This window comes from Martes martes (assembly GCF_963455335.1).
Source record: "Martes martes genome assembly, chromosome: 9".
NCBI classification, from domain to species: Eukaryota; Metazoa; Chordata; class Mammalia; order Carnivora; family Mustelidae; genus Martes; species Martes martes.
In genome coordinates this window covers 37,733,825-37,751,603 of record NC_137896.1, presented here as the reverse complement: position 1 = coordinate 37,751,603, position 17,779 = coordinate 37,733,825, and the positions used below count along the sequence as shown (strand labels likewise).

General features: G+C 36.7%; 1 protein-coding gene across 3 annotated transcripts in view; it reads left to right on the top strand.

Annotated features, from left to right (window-relative positions):
• TASP1 (taspase 1) overlaps window positions 1–17,779 on the top strand; it is a 276,089-nt gene that overhangs the window by 28,473 nt on the left and 229,837 nt on the right. For all 3 annotated transcript variants that reach the window (XR_013967338.1, XM_080812603.1, XM_080812604.1), the window contains one exon: window positions 15,302–15,422. Coding sequence is in view for 2 of the 3 variants with exons in the window: in XM_080812603.1 (XP_080668729.1) it covers window positions 15,302–15,422 (121 nt within the window). In the remaining variant the exon portion in view is untranslated. The remainder of the gene's footprint in view (window positions 1–15,301; window positions 15,423–17,779) is intronic.

Sequence of the window (17,779 nt, the reverse complement as noted above, 5' to 3'; positions counted from 1 at the left end):
TTGATTTGCACTAGAATAACAGGATATGAATACTAATATATTAGTAATTTCCTGTAAATGTCTAACTTCTTAAAGGAATATCAGAAATTGGACAAACATAAATCATTTTATATGAAAATGATTTTATAATATGACAGTCTAGTTTTTATACAACATTTGAAAACTAAATTGTTTGCATCTGTAAGAGCTGTTAATAGAGGTCTCATAATAGATCCCCAGAGGTACCGTATACCCTATAGCCTTGCAAACAGTTCTTATTTTATTTTATGCTTTCAGCAAAGGACATTAAATGGGTAATACAGGTTGTGGTTTATAGTGAAAGAGTAATGTTTTGCAGATCTTTGCCTTGGCTTGGTGTTTCCAAATTTCGTTAATAGGGAAGGGTTTACAGGTCATGATGGGGATGTAGCTCCTGACTTGCATTCTTGGCCTTTCCACCCTCTCTTTGCTGGGTCAAGCAGTCAGAGGGATCTTACTTTGCAAAACTTGTGTCTCCTCTGAAAGTTATGAGTAAGCTTAAAAAATATTTTGCTTTTAAAATTTTATCTTTTAGAAGCTGAAAATGCTCTTGCTTGAATTTATTTCATTTCTCTTGTTTTAATTGTGAAAAGATTGAATTCTTAATACTCTTAAATTCTGGCATTTCTCTATAAGAGTAACTTGTAAGGATAAGTATCAGCTTCAGGGTTATAGTTCACAATGATCAATTATCCTATTTATATCTAGTTATAATTAACTCCTGTTCATTCATTCTACAGATATTTATTGAGTACCTAATAAATGCCAAAGATTACATTAGACATTAGGATACGACACCGAAAAAGACAAATTATTGTACTTATGGGGCTTAACATTCTGTGGATAGAATTACACAAAAAGTACATGTAATATCAGGTAATGAAAAGTGCCGTAAAGAAGCATAAGATAGTGAGAGGAAAAAAAAAGGTTGGGAAAGTTGGTGAAATGCTAATAACTCAGTAAGGGGAGGGCCCTCTGATACCATTTGAGCAGAGACTTACATGAAATGGAGGAGAAACCCCTGTGAAGATCTTGGGGAAGAGAATTTTTGGTTAGAGGAAAAAGTACCCTATTATCCCTTATTCCATCTTAGTCTTTATACCACATCACTGTGGGACATCAGCTATTTATACATATGTATATATATGTGTTTCCACACACACACACACACACACACACACACACACACGCGCACGCACATAGTCTTTATTGATTGGCTCTTTCTCCTACTATAGTCACTCACTAAACTTAGCATTTCAAAGGAGTAAATGAACAAATGTAAAAGCCCTGAGGTGGCAATGTTCTCTGTGTGCTCATGGAATTGCAAGGAAGTCAATGTGGCTGGTACATAAGATGTGTGAGAGAGGGAGGGCCAGGTCATGTAGGATCTTGTAAACCTTGGGAATTAGGACTTTAGATTTTAATTATTACGGGAAACCATTGTAAATTTTTGAACATGATAATAACAGGGTCTGATAGATATTAGAAGGATTGCTTGCTACTAATTGGGCATAATTATTTCTAGTACAAAATGATTTAGGTCAGAAAATCAACAAATGACCATTTAAAAAACTTAATGTATATTTTTTATAAGGGGAAAATTAGTATATAGGTGATTAGTTTATATCAAGTGAGAGGTACACTTCTTTTTTGTCTGTTTTATCAAAGTATAATTTATATACAACAAAATTCACCAATTTTAATTGCATAATTTGATGTTATGGTAAATGTATACAATCATGTAACCACCAATATAATCATGATTATGTGACATTTCTGTCACTTCCAAAATTCCCTCTTAATATCTCTCTGCAGGGGAGAGGCATTCTTTCAGTGGCCCCTGGCAACTACTATCTGCTTTTTATCATAATTTGGCCTTCTCTAGAATTTGGAATAAATGTAATCATATACTATGTGGTCTTTTGTGAGTGGCTTCTTTCACTTAGCATGATGCTTTTGATATTCTTTCATATTGTTGGGTGTATTAGGGGTTTGTTCCTTCATTGCTGAGTAGTATTTCATTATGTTGATATATCATAATTTGTTTATCTATTTACCAGTTGATGGGCATTTGGGTTGCTTCCAGTTTTTGGCTGTTCTGATTAAAGCTGATGTGAACATTTCTATTCAAGTCTTTATGTGGACATATGCTTTCATTTTTCTTGGATAAATACCCAGGAGTAGAATTTCTGGATCTATGGTAAGTGTATGCTTAACATTAAAGAAGCTGCCAAGCGATCTGTAATTTTCATTCTTAATAGCTAATGGATGAGGGTTGCAGTTGTTCCGCATTCTTGCCAATACTTGCTATTGTCTGTTTTCTTAATTTTAGCCATTTTATTATTTTATTTCATTTTATTTTAAGCCATTTTAGAGGTTTTATATAGTGGTTTTAACTTACATTTCCCTAATGGTTGATGATGTTATGCATATTTTCATGTTATTTGCAATCAGTACATAAAGTTGTTTGCCATTAAAAATTTTGGATTGTTTATCTTACTGAGTTGTGTGAATTTTTTATATACTCTGAATGTAAGTCCTTTACCTTTATGTATGTTTTGTAGAATTTTTCTTCCAAGCTGTGGGTTGATTTTTTTTTAAAAGAAACTTTCAATTTTAGAATAGTTTTAGATTTATAGAAAAATTCGGAAGATAGTACAGAGAATTCCCATATACTTAACACCTGATTTCCCCTATTACTAACATTTACATTAGTATGGTGTATTTTTCACAATTAATGAACCTGATTTGACACATTATAATTAACTAAAGTCCATACTCCATTCAGAATTCCTTCATTTTTACCTAATGTAAATGCTTTTTCTGTTCCGAAGTGTTTTTTACTTTAGATTATTAAAATTTTCATCTTAGAAGTTCAGTTTATTTTTTTTTAAATAGCTTCCTTTTCTTTCCTCTTACCCTCGTGTTTTCTTATACCTACATGAACATATAGAGCATGTTTGTGAGAGCTGTCTTAACATTGTTAGCTAGCTTTGGAATTGTTTGCTACTTCTATCATTTGTGTCATTTCTGGATCTTTTTTTCATTGTAATTTCTTCTGGTTACGGGCCATAGTTTTATGCTTATTTACATGTCTGGTCATCTTTGGGTTTATACTAAACATTGTGAATTTTATATCTTTGGGAGTTGGCTATTGTAGAACTTTGTTTTGGGACACTTGTTCATTGTAAATCATTTTTATTTTTTTGAGGCTTGCTTTAAAACTTTGTTAGTGCCGGTCTAGAGTAAATCTTCTAAAGTTAATTGGGTCTAATTTTTGTGGCATCACCTTCTGAGACTTTCCCTGATAGCCTCAATCTGGCTGATGGGAAGATAACCTATTCTCACCTCTGTATGAGCTCCAGAAATTGTTTAACTTACTGTTTTCCAGAGCATTTTCCTTTGGCCTTGGTAGTTCCCTAACAAATATATGCAGACTAATACTTATTTAAAGACTCTGGATCTCTGGACTTCTCTCTGTAGCTTTTTCCTTTTTGTACCCTGTACTGCATATACTAGCCTTCCTAGCTTCCTTGAACTCATAACTTCATCTCCTCAACTCTGTGTTAGCTCTCTTTTGGGTATCTTTTCCCTGGAAAGTATCTCTGGGAATTAAGTTGAGGCATCTAATTTGTGACTCTTCTTTCAGGATTACAGTCCTGTGCTGGCTATTGATTGAAATCCATTTGTTGTGTATTTTGCCCGATTTTCTAGTTAGGAAGATAAATATAATCTCTATTATGCCTTCATAGTCAGAAGCAGAAGTTCAGTAGATATACTTTAAAACAATTTTATTTATTTATTTTTTAAAATTTCTTTTCAGTGTTCCAGAATTCATTGTTTATGCACCACACCCAGTGCTCCATACAATATGTGCCCTCCATAATACCCACCACCAGGCTCACCCAACCTCCCACCCCCTGCCCCTCCGAAACCCTCAGTTTGTTTCTCAGAGTCCACAGTCTCTCATGGTTCCTCTCCCCCTCCAATTTCCCCCAACTCACTTCTCTATACTTTTGAAGTTATATATATAAAATGTTGTTTTTTTTTTTAAATTTAAGTCTTCCCTGTACCAAACGTGGGGCTTGAACTTACAACCCCCCACATGGAGTCATACACACTACCAACTGAGTCAGCCAGGTGCCCATGAAATTATTAATATAGTTTGAAGTAGGAGAAATATTTTTGAAAAAAAATTCTTCTAAGATATCTTTTAATTTTTTGCATGCTTTTTAGTATGTATTTTTAAAGTGTCAAATTTAAACCATCATGCAATAGTCATTTTCAGAATAACTTTGTTCAGTCTGTGATTTCTAATTGGATTATGTTAAAAATTTTGCCGAGCTGATTAGCTGATACATTCCATTTCAAAGATTGTTGAGATATTGTATACCCTGGTACGATCTTGTATGTCTATTTTGGGAATTACTGCGTGTAGGTAGATGCTTTACATTTTTTTCACGTTTCAGTTCCTTTTCCATACTTTGAAGATATACATGACTAGACAAGGGAGGTTGTATGTAGTAAAGAAAAAAACCTCAAAAAACAAAAAAATGCAAACCTTTGTAATGTAATTTACTTGCTTACAATCTCTTCTGCTCTGTTCTCTATGAAAGGGCAAGAATTCAGTCTTCATCTGTATTAAACCATAATTCTTAATTAATCAAGTAATTAATAAAATTAATTATTATTTAATTATTCTTTGGTTGTGATCTCTTTCCCAAGATTTAATTATGAACTGATTTAGCTAGAAATATTAAGTTGGAAGACCTTAATTAAAATCCTTATGCTTAATTATGCATACTCTTTCCTCCATCTTATAAAATGCCTTTTCTTATTCATGGTTTTATTTATTTCTCAAGTTTCACAGTTCTGATCCTTTCCCTTCTCTCTCTCTCTCTCTCTCTTTTTTTCTATTCCTACTACTATCATTTCCATGCCAGGTAGTTAGTATTTCAAGCCAAGTTGTAAAATAGCCCTCAGTTTGGTCTCACTGATTTCAGTCTCCTCTCCTTCCTTCTCATACAACATGTGAATGTCAGTTTGTTTCCTTGACCAATATACCCATGCTGAGTTTCTCTTATATAGAAATCTTGACTGGCTTCTCAATGTTTTTTTGTTCAGGTTCAGCTTCTGATGTATTCAGCATATCTCAGTCTTCAGATTTGGCTCCAGTAAAATCATTTTTGCTAAATGTGTCTTCTATGGCTCTGACACTTTCCCATTGCCTACATGTTGCTCACATAATTTCCATCAACTGGAATTTTCTAGCTTCCTGGCTACCTTCAGGAAGCCTGCTGTTAACTTTTCTGTCTTAGTGGGCCATTGCTTTTGGGTGCTCAAAGCATTTATTATCTGTTTACTCAGTTCTATAAAATTATATACTTTTTGTTTTTTTCTATCCTGTGATCTTATTTTAAAGTTCTGTTGACTATAAGGTTATTTAACTGTATTAGGACAAAAGCCCTATTCTCTAATCCCTGGCCCCTTTGCTCTAGTTATAGGTACATATTAAGAAGGTTTAATGTTGTAGTGACTTTTCTTGGATCTTGAAGAAATACAGGAAACGGGATGTTTGTAGATGATATGAGGGATTTGGTGATCTAAAGGTTGATCCAGATTTGCCCTAGTTTATTAGATAATATACGTCTTACCTTAGAACAGAGTTAATTTTCTAGATTGACTCAGTTTTCTAGAATGTGAGGTACAGGAGTAGGCCTTTCATCTATGCAGTGACGCTAAGGAGTATCAATCTGATCTTTCCACACCTGGCTCTTTTTTTTTGAAGTCTTTTGGAACTTTGTCCCCATGATGTTTATTTTTGTTATAAGATTTTATATTGTTACACCCCTCCCATATCTGTGGTTGGAAATCATGTATGATAATATATTGACATAACAAGACTAGTGGTATATATATTTAAAAGCTTTATTCACAGTATTAGAAAAATAAGGCATTGTCTTTCTTTTAGATTTCAAATATGTGACTGACTTATTTTCATTTTTTAAAATTTAAATTCAACTAGCAGCCAACATGTAATACATTATTAGTTTTTGATGTAATGTTCAATGATTCATTAGTTGCATATATGACCCATTGCTCATCACGTGCTCTTCTGATTCTAGGCCTTTATGTTCTGTGTAGTCTGCTGATACAAGTTTTTTTTTTTCTTCATGGTCTCTTTTTATTTTTATTTTTAAAAGAGATTTTATTTATTTGAGAGAGAGAATTGGGGAGAGGGGGCAGGGAGGGAGAGGGAAAGAATCTCAAGCAGGCTCCATGCTCAGCGTGGAATCTGATGTGGGGCCTGATTTCACAATTGTGAGATCGTGACCTGAGCTGAAATCAAGAGCTGTACGCTCAACCAACTGGCCAACCCAGGGGCCCATTCATGATATCTTTTTAAATACATAATTCACATACCATAAAATTCACTCTTTCATAGTATACAGATCACTGGTTTTTAGTATATTAATAAAGTTCTGCAGCCGTCGCATCATCTACTTTTAGTTCATCTGAATCACCACAAAAAGAAAAACAGTACATATTAGCTGTCACTCCCCATTTCCCCTTCTGCAACCCCTGGCAACCACTAATCTACTTTATGGATTTTCCTTTCTGGAAATTTCTTGTAAATTGGATCATCCAGTATGTGATCTTCTGTGACTGACTTCTTTGACTTAGCATTATGTTTTTAAGGTTCATCCATATTTTGCCATGTATCAGTGCTGCATTACTTTTTATTGCCGATTAATACTCCACTGTATAGATATACCATGTTTTACTTACCCATTCATCAGTTGGTGGGCATTGAGTTGTTTTCAGAAGTGCTGGCATATGAATATTAAGTAAGCTGTTGTGATTATATGGGTATAAGTTTTGTGTAGATAGTTCATTTCTCTTGTGTATATACCTAGAAATGGAACTGTTGGGTCAAATGGTAACTTTTAAGTTTTTTTTTGTTTTTTTTTTGTTTGAATTTTTTTATTTTAATAAACATATAATGTATTTTTATCCCCAGGGGTACAGGTCTGTGAATCGCCAGGTTTCCACATTTCACAGCACTCATCATAGCACATACCCTCCCCAATGTCCATTTCCCCACCACCCTCTCCCGTCCCCCCTCCCCGCAGCAACCCTCAGTCTGTTTTTTGAGATTGAGTCTTTTATGGTTTGTCTCCCTCCCAATCCCATCTTTTCATTTTTTCTTTTCCTAGCTCCCCCCAACCCCCGCCCCCCGCCTTGCATCTCCACTTCCTCATATCAAAGAGATCATATGATAGTTGTCTTTCTCCGATTGACTTATTTTGCTAAGCATGATACCCTCTAGTTCCATCCACGTCGTCGCAAATGGCAAGATTTCATGTCTTTTGATGGCTGCATAGTATTCCACTGTGTATATATACCACATCTTCTTTATCCATTCATCTGTTGATGGACATCTAGGTTCTTTCCACAGTTTGGCTATTGTGGACATTGCTGCTATAAACATTCGGGTGCACGTGCCCCTTCGGAGCACCACGTTTGTATCTTTAGGATATATACCCAGTAGTGCAATCGCTGGGTCGTAGGGTAGCTCTATTTTCAGTTTTTTGAGGAACCTCCACACTGTTTTCCAGAGTGGTTGCACCAGCTTGCATTCCCACCAGCAGTGTAGGAGGGTTCCCCTCTCTCCGCATCCGCGCCAGCACCTGTCATTTCTTGACTTGTTAATTTTAGCCATTCTGACTGGTGTGAGGTGGTATCTCATTGTGGTTTTGATTTGTATTTCCCTGATGCCGAGTGATGTGGAGCACTTTTTCATGTGTCTGTTGGCCATCTGGATGTCTTCTTTGCAGAAATGTGTGTTCATGTCCTCTGCCCATTTCTTGATTGGATTATTTGTTCTTTGGGTATTGAGTTTGATAAGCTCTTTATAGATTTTGGATACTAGCCCTTTATCTGATATGTCATTTGCAAATATCTTCTCCCATTCTGTCAGTTGTCTTTTGGTTTTGTTAACTGTTTCCTTTGCTGTGTAAAAGCTTTTGATCTTGATGAAATCCCAATAGTTCATTTTTGCCCTTGCTTCTGTTGCCTTTGGCGATGTTCCTAGGAAGAAGTTGCTGCGGTTGAGGTCAAAGAGGTTGCTGCCTGCATTCTCCTCAAGGATTTTGATAGATTCCTTTCTCACATTGAGGTCCTTCATCCATTTTGAGTCTATTTTCGTGTGTGGTGTAAGGAAATAGTCCAATTTCATTTTTCTGCATGTGGCTGTCCACTTTTCTCAGCACCATTTGTTGAAGAGGCTGTCTTTTTTCCATTGGATATTCTTTCCTGCTTTGTGAAAGATTAGTTGACCATAGAGTTGAGGGTCTATTTCTGGGCTCTCTGTTCTGTTCCATTGGTCTATATGTCTGTTTTTGTGCCAGTACATTACTGTCTTGATGATGACAGCTTTGTAATAGAGCTTGAAGTCTGGAATTGTGATGCCACTGACTTTGGCTTTCTTTTTCAATATTCCTTTGGCTATTCGAGGTCTTTTCTGGTTCCATATAAATTTTAGGATTATTTGTTCTATTTCTTTAAAAAAAATGGATGGGATTTTGATAGGGATTGCATTAAACGTGTAGATTGCTTTAGGTAGAATAGACATTTTCACAATATTTGTTCTTCCAATCCATGAGCATGGGATATTTTTCCATTTCTTTGTGTCTTTCTCAATTTCTTTCATGAGTACTTTATAGTTTTCTGAGTATAGATTCTTTGCCTCTTTGGTTAGATTTATTCCTAGGTATCTTATGGTTTTGGGTGCGATTGTAAATGGGACTGACTCCTCACTTTCTCTTTCTTCTGTCTTGTTGTTAGTGTAAAGAAATGCGACTGATTTCTGTGCATTGACTTTATATCCTGACACTTTACTGAATTCCTGTACAAGTTCTAGCAGTTTTGGAGTGGAGCCTTTTGGGTTTTCCACATACAGTATCATATCATCTGCAAAGAGTGATAGTTTGACTTCTTCTTTGCCAATTTGGATGCCTTTAATTTCTTTTTGTTGTCTGATTGCTGAGGCTAGGACTTCTAGTACTATGTTGAACAGCAGTGGTGATAACGGACATCCCTGCCGTGCTCCTGACCTTAGCGGAAAAGCATTCAGTTTTTCTCCATTGAGAATGATATTTGCGGTGGGTTTTTCCTAGATGGCTTTGATAATATTGATGTATGTGCCCTCTATCCCTACACTTTGAAGAGTTTTAATCAGGAAGGGATGCTGCACTTTGTCAAACGCTTTTTCAGCATCTATTGAGAGTATCATATGGTTTTTACTCTTTCTTTTATTAATGTATTGTATCACATTGATGGATTTGAGGATGTTGAACCAACCTTGCAGCCCTGGAATAAATCCCACTTGGTCGTGGTGAATAATCCTTTTAATGTACTGTTGGATCCTATTGGCCAGTATTTTGGTGAGAATTTTCGCATCTGTGTTCATCAAAGATATTGGTCTGTAATTCTCTTTTTTGGTGGGATCCTTGTCTGGTTTTGGGATCAAGGTGATGCTGGCCTCATAGAATGAGTTTGGAAGTTTTCCTTCCATTTCTGTTTTTTGGAACAGTTTCAGGAGAATAGGAATTAATTCTTCTTTAAATGTTTGGTAGAATTCCCCTGGGAAGCCGTCTGGTCCTGGACTTTTGTTTGTTTGGAGATTTTGATGACTGTTTCAATCTCCTTACTGGCTATGGATCTGTTCAGGTTTTCTGTTTCTTCCTGGTTCAGTTGTGGTAGTTTTATATGTCTCTAGAAATGTATCCATTTCTTCCAGATTGTCAAATTTGTTGGCGTAGAGTTGCTCGTAGTATGTTCTTATAATTGTTTGTATTTCTTTGGTGTTGGTTGTGATCTCTCCTCTTTCATTCATGATTTTATTTATTTGCGTCCTTTCTCTTTTCTTTTTGATAAGTCTGGGCCAGGGGCTTATCAATCTTATTAATTCTTTCAAAGAACCAGCTCCTAGTTTTATTGATTTGTTCTATTGTTTTTTTAGTTTCTATTTCATTGATTTCTGCTCTGATCTTTATGATTTCTCTTCTCCTGCTGGGTTTAGGCTTTCTTTGTTGTTCTCTCTCCAGATCCTTTAGGTGTAGGGTTAGGTTGTGTATTTGAGACCTTTCTTGTTTCTTGAGAAAGGCTTGCACCACTATATATTTTCCTCTCAGGACTGCCTTTGTTGTGTCCCACAGATTTTGAACCGTTGTGTTTTCATTATCATTTGTTTCCATGAATTTTTTCAATTCTTCTTTAATTTCCTGGTTGACCCATTCATTTTTTAGAAGGATGCTGTTTAGTCTCCATGTATTTGCGTTCTTTCCAAATTTCCTCTTGTGATTGAGTTCTAGCTTCAGAGCATTGTGGTCTGAACATATGCAGGGAATGATCTCAATCTTTTGGTACCGATTGAGACCTGATTTATGACCGAGGATGTGGTCTATTCTGGAGAATGTTCCATGTGCACTAGAGAAGAATGTATATTCAGTTGCTTTGGGATGGAATGTTCTGAATATATCTGTGATGTCCATCTGGTCCAGTGTGTCATTTAAGGCCTTTATTTCCTTGTTGATCTTTTGCTTAGATGATCTGTCCATTTCAGTGAGGGGAGTGTTAAAGTCCCTTGCTATTATTGTATTACTGTCGATGTATTTCTTTGATTTTGTTATTAATTGGTTTATATAGTTGGCTGCTCCCATGTTAGGGACATAGATATTTAAGATTGTTAGGTCTTCTTGTTGGACAGACCCTTTGAGTATGATATAGTGACCTTCGTCATCTCTTATTATAGTTTTTGGCTTAAAATCTAATTGATCTGATATAAGGATTGCCACCCCAGCTTTCTTCTGATGTCCATTAGCATGGTACATTGTTTTCCACCCCCTCACTTTAAATCTGGAGGTGTCTTCGGGTCTAAAATGAGTTTCTTGTAGGCAGCATATTGATGGGTTTTGTTTTTTTATCCATTCTGATACCCTGTGTCTTTTGATTGTTGATTGGGGCATTTAGCCCATTACCATTCAGGGTAACTATTGAGAGATATGAATTTAGTGCCATTGTATTGCCTGTAAGGTGACTGTTACTGTATATTGTCTCTGTTTCTTTCTGATCTACTCCTTTTAGGGTCTCTCTTTGCTTAGAGGACCCCTTTCAATATTTCCTGTAGAGCTGGTTTGGTGTTTGCAAATTCTTTCAGCTTTTGTTTGTCCTGGAAGCTCTTTATCTCTCCTTCTATTTTCAATGATAGCCTAGCCGGATATAGTATTCTTGGCTGCATGATTTTCTCATTTAGTGCTCTGAATATAGCATGCCAGTTCTTTCTGGCCTGCCAGGTCTCTGTGGATAGGTCCGCTGCCAGTCTAATGTTTTTAACCTTGTATGTTACAGACTTCTTTTCCCGGGCTGCTTTCAGGATTTTCTCTTTGTCGCTCAGACTTGTAAATTTTACTATCAGGTGACGAGGTGTGGACCTATTTTTATTGATTTTGAGGGGCGTTCTTAGCATCTCCTGGATTTTGATGTTTGTTCCCTTTGCCATATTAGGGAAATTCTCTCCAATAATTGTCTCCAATATACCTTCTGCTCCCCTCTCTGTTTCTTCTTCTGGAATCCCAATTATTCTAATGTTGTGTCGTCTTATGGTGTCGCTTATCTCTCGAATTCTCTCCTCGTGGTTCAGTATTTGTTTGTCTCTCTTTTGCTCAGCTTCTTTATTCTCTGTCATTTGGTCTTCTGTGTCACTAATTCTTTCTTCTGCCTCATTTATCCTAGCAGTGAGAGCTTCCATTTTTGATTGCACCTCATGAATAGCTTTTTTGATTTCAACTTGGTTAGATTTTAGTTCTTTTATTTCTCCAGATAGGGCTTTTATCTCTCCGGAGAGGGTTTCTCTAATATCTTCTATGCCTTTTTCGAGCCCGGCTAGAACCTTGAGAATTGTCATTCTGAACTCTAGATCTGTCATGTTACCAATGTCCATATTGATTAGGTCTCCAGCCTTCCGTACGGCCTCTTGTTCTTTTTTATGAGGTGAGTTTTTCCGCCTTGTCATTTTGTCCAGATAAGATTTGCTTTCTCCTGCTGTGGAATTCCGCTGTTCTTGGTGACTGAAGTTGGTTTTGGATGGGTTTCTTGTTGATCTTCTGGGGGGAGGGGCCTGTTGTAGTGATTCTCAAGTGTCTTTGCCGCAGGCGGAATTGCACCGCCCTTGCCACGGGCCTGGCTAAGCAATCCGCTCTGGTTCACTTTTCGGAGCTTTTGTTCCCTGAGCGCTTTCCGTAGAGTTCCGGAGGACAGGAATGAAGATGGCGGCCTCCCAATCTCTCGGCCTGGAGGAGCGGAGAGCTTGGGGTTCCGCTCCTCAGTGCGCCCTTAAAGAAAAGTGCCCAACCGCCCCGCCTCCCTGGCTTGCGGTCGCGCCTTGAGAAAAGCAGTCAATTGCTGGAGCCTGGAGAAAAGTGCCCGGTTGCTTCCGTCTCTGTGGCCTCCGGCTGCGCTCCGAGCCCACCCAGCCTGCAACCGGCACAAGGTAACTCCGGGCTGAGAGCTCAGTCCTCGGCTCTGTCGCTATAGCCGGCTTCCCTGCTCCAATACCTGCGAGCTCCGCGGCCCTCAGATACCCCTGGTCCTTCCGTGACCCCGCGGGACCTGGGGTTATGCTGACCCCGCCTGGGTTTCCCCCCGGTTTAGCTCCTGGAGCGATGTCTCCCGGCGGAGCAGACTTTTAAAAGTCCCATTTTTGTGCTCCGTTGCTCCGCTGCTTGCCGGGAGCCAGCCCCTCCCCCCGGGGTCTGTCTCTCCGTTGCTTTGGATTCACTTCTCCGCAGGTCCTACCTTTCAGAAAGTGATCGATTTTCTGTTTCTAGAATTGTTGCTCTTCTTCTCTTCGATTTCCCGTTGGATTTGTAGGTGTTCACAATGGTTAGATAAGCTATCTAGCTGATCTCCTGCTACCTGATGTTGTCTCAGCCTGCTACTTCTCTGCCATCTTGACTCCTCCCCCAACTTTTAAGTTTTTGAGGGGTTTCCAGATGTTTTCCAAAGTGGCTGTACCATTTTACATTCCCATCAGCAGTGTATAAGTGTTCCAATTTCTTTATGTCCTTGCTAACACATCTATCTTTATGATTCTTTTTGATGTTATTGTAAGTGGAATTGTGGGTGTGAAGAAGTCGCTTATTGTGGTTTGGATTTACCTTTCCTTGATGAGTAATGATGTTGAGCATCTTTTCATGTGATTATTGGGCATTTATTTATCTTCTTTGGAGAACTGTTCATTCATATTCTTTATTCATTTTAAAATTGTGTTTTTATTTTAGAGTCGTGGGAAGTGTTTTATATATCCTGGATAGAAATTTGTTTTGAGATAAATGATTTACAGCCCCCCACTCCCATTCTATGAGTTTTTCTACCTTTTTTATTGTGTGCTTTGAAACTCAAAACTTTTAATTTTGATGATATCCAATTTATCTAGTGTTTTCTTTGGTTGTTTGTGCTTTTGTGTCATATCTAGGAAACTGCTGTCTATTTTGAGGTCATAAATATTTGCCTTAGTTTTTTTTTTGAATGGTTTTACAGTTTTAACTCTTACATTTAGGTCTTTGATCAACTTGGAGTTAATTTTTGTACAGGGTGTGAGATAGTATCCAACTTTATTTTCTTGGATTGAATATCCAGTTGTCCCAGCTCCCCTCAGAGAAAAGACTATCCTTTGTTTATTGAATTGTTCTGGCATAGTTGTTGAATTGACCATAAATGTAATGCTTCTATCTGGGCACTCAATTCTATTGAATTGATTGAATTCTATTGCATTGATCTATATGTCTGTCCTTAGCTATATCACACTTTTTTTTTTTTTTAAGATTTTATTTATTTGTTTGACAGAGATCACAAGTAGGCAGAGAGGCAGGCGGTGGTGCGGGCAGGGGGAGCAGGCTCCCTGCTGAGCAGAGAGCCCAAAGTGGGTCTCGATCCCAGGACCCTGAGATCATAACCTGAGCTGAAGGCAGAGGCTTAACCCACTGAGCCACCCGGGTGCCCCTATATCACAGTGTCTTGATTACTGTAGTTGTAAGTTTTAAAACCTAGAAGTGTGAGCCTCTGATTTCGTTTTTCTTTTGAAGATTACTTTGGTGATTCTGAGTCCCTTGCATTTCCTTATGAATTTTGGGGTTAGTTTGTCAATTTCTGCAAAAAAGGTAGCTAGGATTTAAAGCAGTTCAATTTTGGAGAGTATTGCTATCTTAAAGATATAAAGCCTTTTGATCTATGTGCATGGCTGTCCTTACATTTATTTAGGTCTTCTTTAATTTTTTCTTAACATGTTTTATAATTTCAGTGTATCTAAGTCTTCTACTTCTTTTGTTGAATTTATTCCTAAGTATTTTATTCTTTTTGATTTTATTGTAAGGGGAATTGTTTTCTGAATTTCATCTTCACATTGTTCATTGCTAATGTGTAGATGTAACAATTGATTTTTGTATATTGATCTTATATTTTGAAACCCTGTTGAACTAGCTTATTTATCACTCCTAATAGTTTTTTAGTGGCACCCTTAGGACTTTTTGTATACAAGATTATGTCATCTTCTACTAAGAGATAATTTTACTTTTTCTTTTCCAACCTAGATGCTCATTATTTCTTTTTCTTGCCTAATTGTTTTGTCCAGAGTATCCATTATAATGTTGAAGAGAGTGAACATTGCTGTATTATCCCTGATCTTAAGGGAAAGCATTCAGTTTTTCACCATTAATTATGATGTTTGCTCTGGACTTTTTCTAGATGTCCTTTATCATCTTAAGGAAGTTCCCTTCTATTTCTAGTTTGTTGAGTGCTTTTCTTATGAAAGGGTGTTGGATTTTATATTTATTGGTATGGTCCTGTATTTTCTCTTTAGTTTATTTTCTTTATTTTCTTCTTTATTAACATGATGTACCACATTAAGTTTCACATATTAAAACCAAAGTTGCTTCCCTAGGATCCCTCTTGTTTATGGTGTATAGGACTTTCATATTTTGCTGCATTTGGTTTGCTAGCATTTCCTTGAGGATTTTGTGTTTATATTCTCAAGATATATTAGCCAGTAGTTTTCTCTCCTCATGATATCTTTGTCTTGTTTGGGAATCAGGCTAGTACTGGTATCATGCAAGGAGTTGGGAAATGTTCTTTCCCTTTCTAGTTTTTGGAACAGTTTATAAAGGGTTGACATTAAATCTTCTTTAAGACTAATGGTATTTTAATTTTTGTTTTTATTTCTTAGGATTCTCCTTTTACAAATGCAGGAATGGGATCTAATCTAAATCTCTTGGGTGAAATTGAGTGTGATGCCAGCATAATGGATGGAAAATCCTTAAATTTTGGAGCTGTCGGAGCACTGAGTGGTATGTGGACATTATAACACATTATCTCTGTTCTCTAAAAAATTATGAATATTACTATATGATGTCTCCTAAAGATTTAGTCAATCTAGTGTTTTCTACCATTCTTGCTTAGAATAGTGTTGAAAACAACATTGTTTCCTTTTATTTGATGTAAAACATGAAATCTTAGCTATGAAAAGTTTTAAAGAAAATAGTAAAAAGCTTATGTTAGGTCTTTGTTAGAATTTGATCATTATCCTCCATTTCCTTGGGATTACAGACATTTAACCTGTGAGTTAGCATATTCCATTAATTTTATGATTATTTGAAATACCCACATAATATATTTTTTGTTAGAAAATTTAAATGATGTAAATAAAATTTCCCCTTGCTCTTCCAGATCTTTCCTTCTTATCCCTTTCTCCTTAGAGGGGTTTAACCAGTAAAAAAATTGCATTTATCTATATTTTTATGTAATAGAAAAGTTTCACACATGTGGTTTTTTAAAAAAATATATGTACATATTCTTATGAAACTTTCTTTTTTCTTTGCATAGGATGTTTCAGAGATTTTCCCCACATCAGTACATATAAGATATATTTAATATTTTATAATTCTTTTACTAAAGCAAATATACATGAAATACAGAGATTTTAATTATAAAGTTGCATGAATTTTAAATTGTATACAGCTATATAAACCATTATCCATGGCAAGATATGAAACATTTCCCTGTCAAAATACAGAACATTTTCAGGGTGCCTGGGTGGCCTTGGTTGAGCATCAGGCTCTTGATTTCAGCTCAGGTCCTGATCCTCAGGGTTCTAGGATCTAGCCCTGCGTTGGGTTTCTCGCTCTGCACTTAGCCGGGAGTCTGCTTGTTCTTCTCCCACCCCGCTTGTGTGTGCTCGCTTTCTCGAAAATAAATAAAAATCTTAAAAAAAAAAAAAAAGAACATTTCCATAATCCCAGGAGGGTTTCTCTATGCTCTTCCTAGTCCATACCTCCTATACTCTGCTCCTGCCTTCCCCCCTCCTCCTGTTCTTCCCTAATTTTGACTGTAGGTACCGTAGATTAATTTGCTTGTTCCTGAAATTTATGAGTGGAATCATACACCTCTGTGTCCTTTTTTTTTCTTAACACTATGCCTGTGAGATTGACCTATTTTTCTGTCACAGTAATTTTTTTCTTTTTATTACTTAGTAGTATTTTATTGCATGAATATATAACAAATTATCTCTTCTCCTTTTTGTGGATATTTGAATAGTTTCTAGTTTTTGCCTGCTCCAGTGAATATTCTTATACATGTCTTTTGGTACACATATGTTCTTAATTTTCTTGGTTATAAACCTAAGATTTGGAATGATAAGTTTACCATTAAGATCCTATCCTTGGGTGTCTGGGTGGCTCAGTGGGTTAAGCCTCTGCCTTTGGCTCAGGTCATGGTCTCAGGGTCCTGGGATTGAGCCCCACATCCAGGTACTCTGCTCAGCAGGGAGTCTTCTTTCCCTCTCTCTCTCTGCCTGCCTCTCTGCCTACTTGTGCTCTCTCTCTCTCTCTCTGTCAAATAAATAAAATCTAAAAAAAAAAAAGTCCTATCCTTAAGATCAGGGATAATATAGCAATGTTCACTCTCATCACTTCTATTCAACATTATACTGGATGATAAGTTTAGGTACATAATGTGCTTTGCTTAAGTTGATATTGCTGGACAGTTTTCCTAAGTAGTTATAATCTATACTTCCACTCCGCACTGTATGAGCATTTTAGTTACTCTACGTCAGGGCCAACATTTGGCATTGCTATTCTTTTTAAAATGCATCCATTTTGGGGTGGCCTGGGTGGCCAGTTGGTTAAGTGTCTGCCTTTGGGTCAGGTCATGATCCCAGGGTCCTGGCATTGAACTGTATATTGGGCTCCCTGCTTGGTGGGGTGCCTGATTCTCCTTCTCCCTCTGCCTGCCGCTCCCTCTGCTTGTGATCTCTCTCTCTCATTCATTTATTAATGAATAAAATCTTTAAAAAAATAAAATTCATCAATTTTGGTATCTGTGCAGTGGCATTAATTGTTTTAATTTGAGTTTCCCTGGTGACTAATGACACTGAGAACCTTATGACATACTTATTGGCCATTTAGATATTCTTGTTATGCAGTGTAATGTTCAAAAGTCTTTTGCATATTTTTATTGGATTATCTTTTTTCAAATACTTTATATATTTGAATGCAGATCATTTGTCAGATACCTGTATTATGTATGTTTCCTCCTAGTCTGTGGATCACGTTTTCACTCTTTTAATGCTGTCTTCTGATGAACTGAAGTTTTTAATTCTAATGTAGTTTAGATTACCAACCTTTTACTTTATGGTTATTTAAAAAAT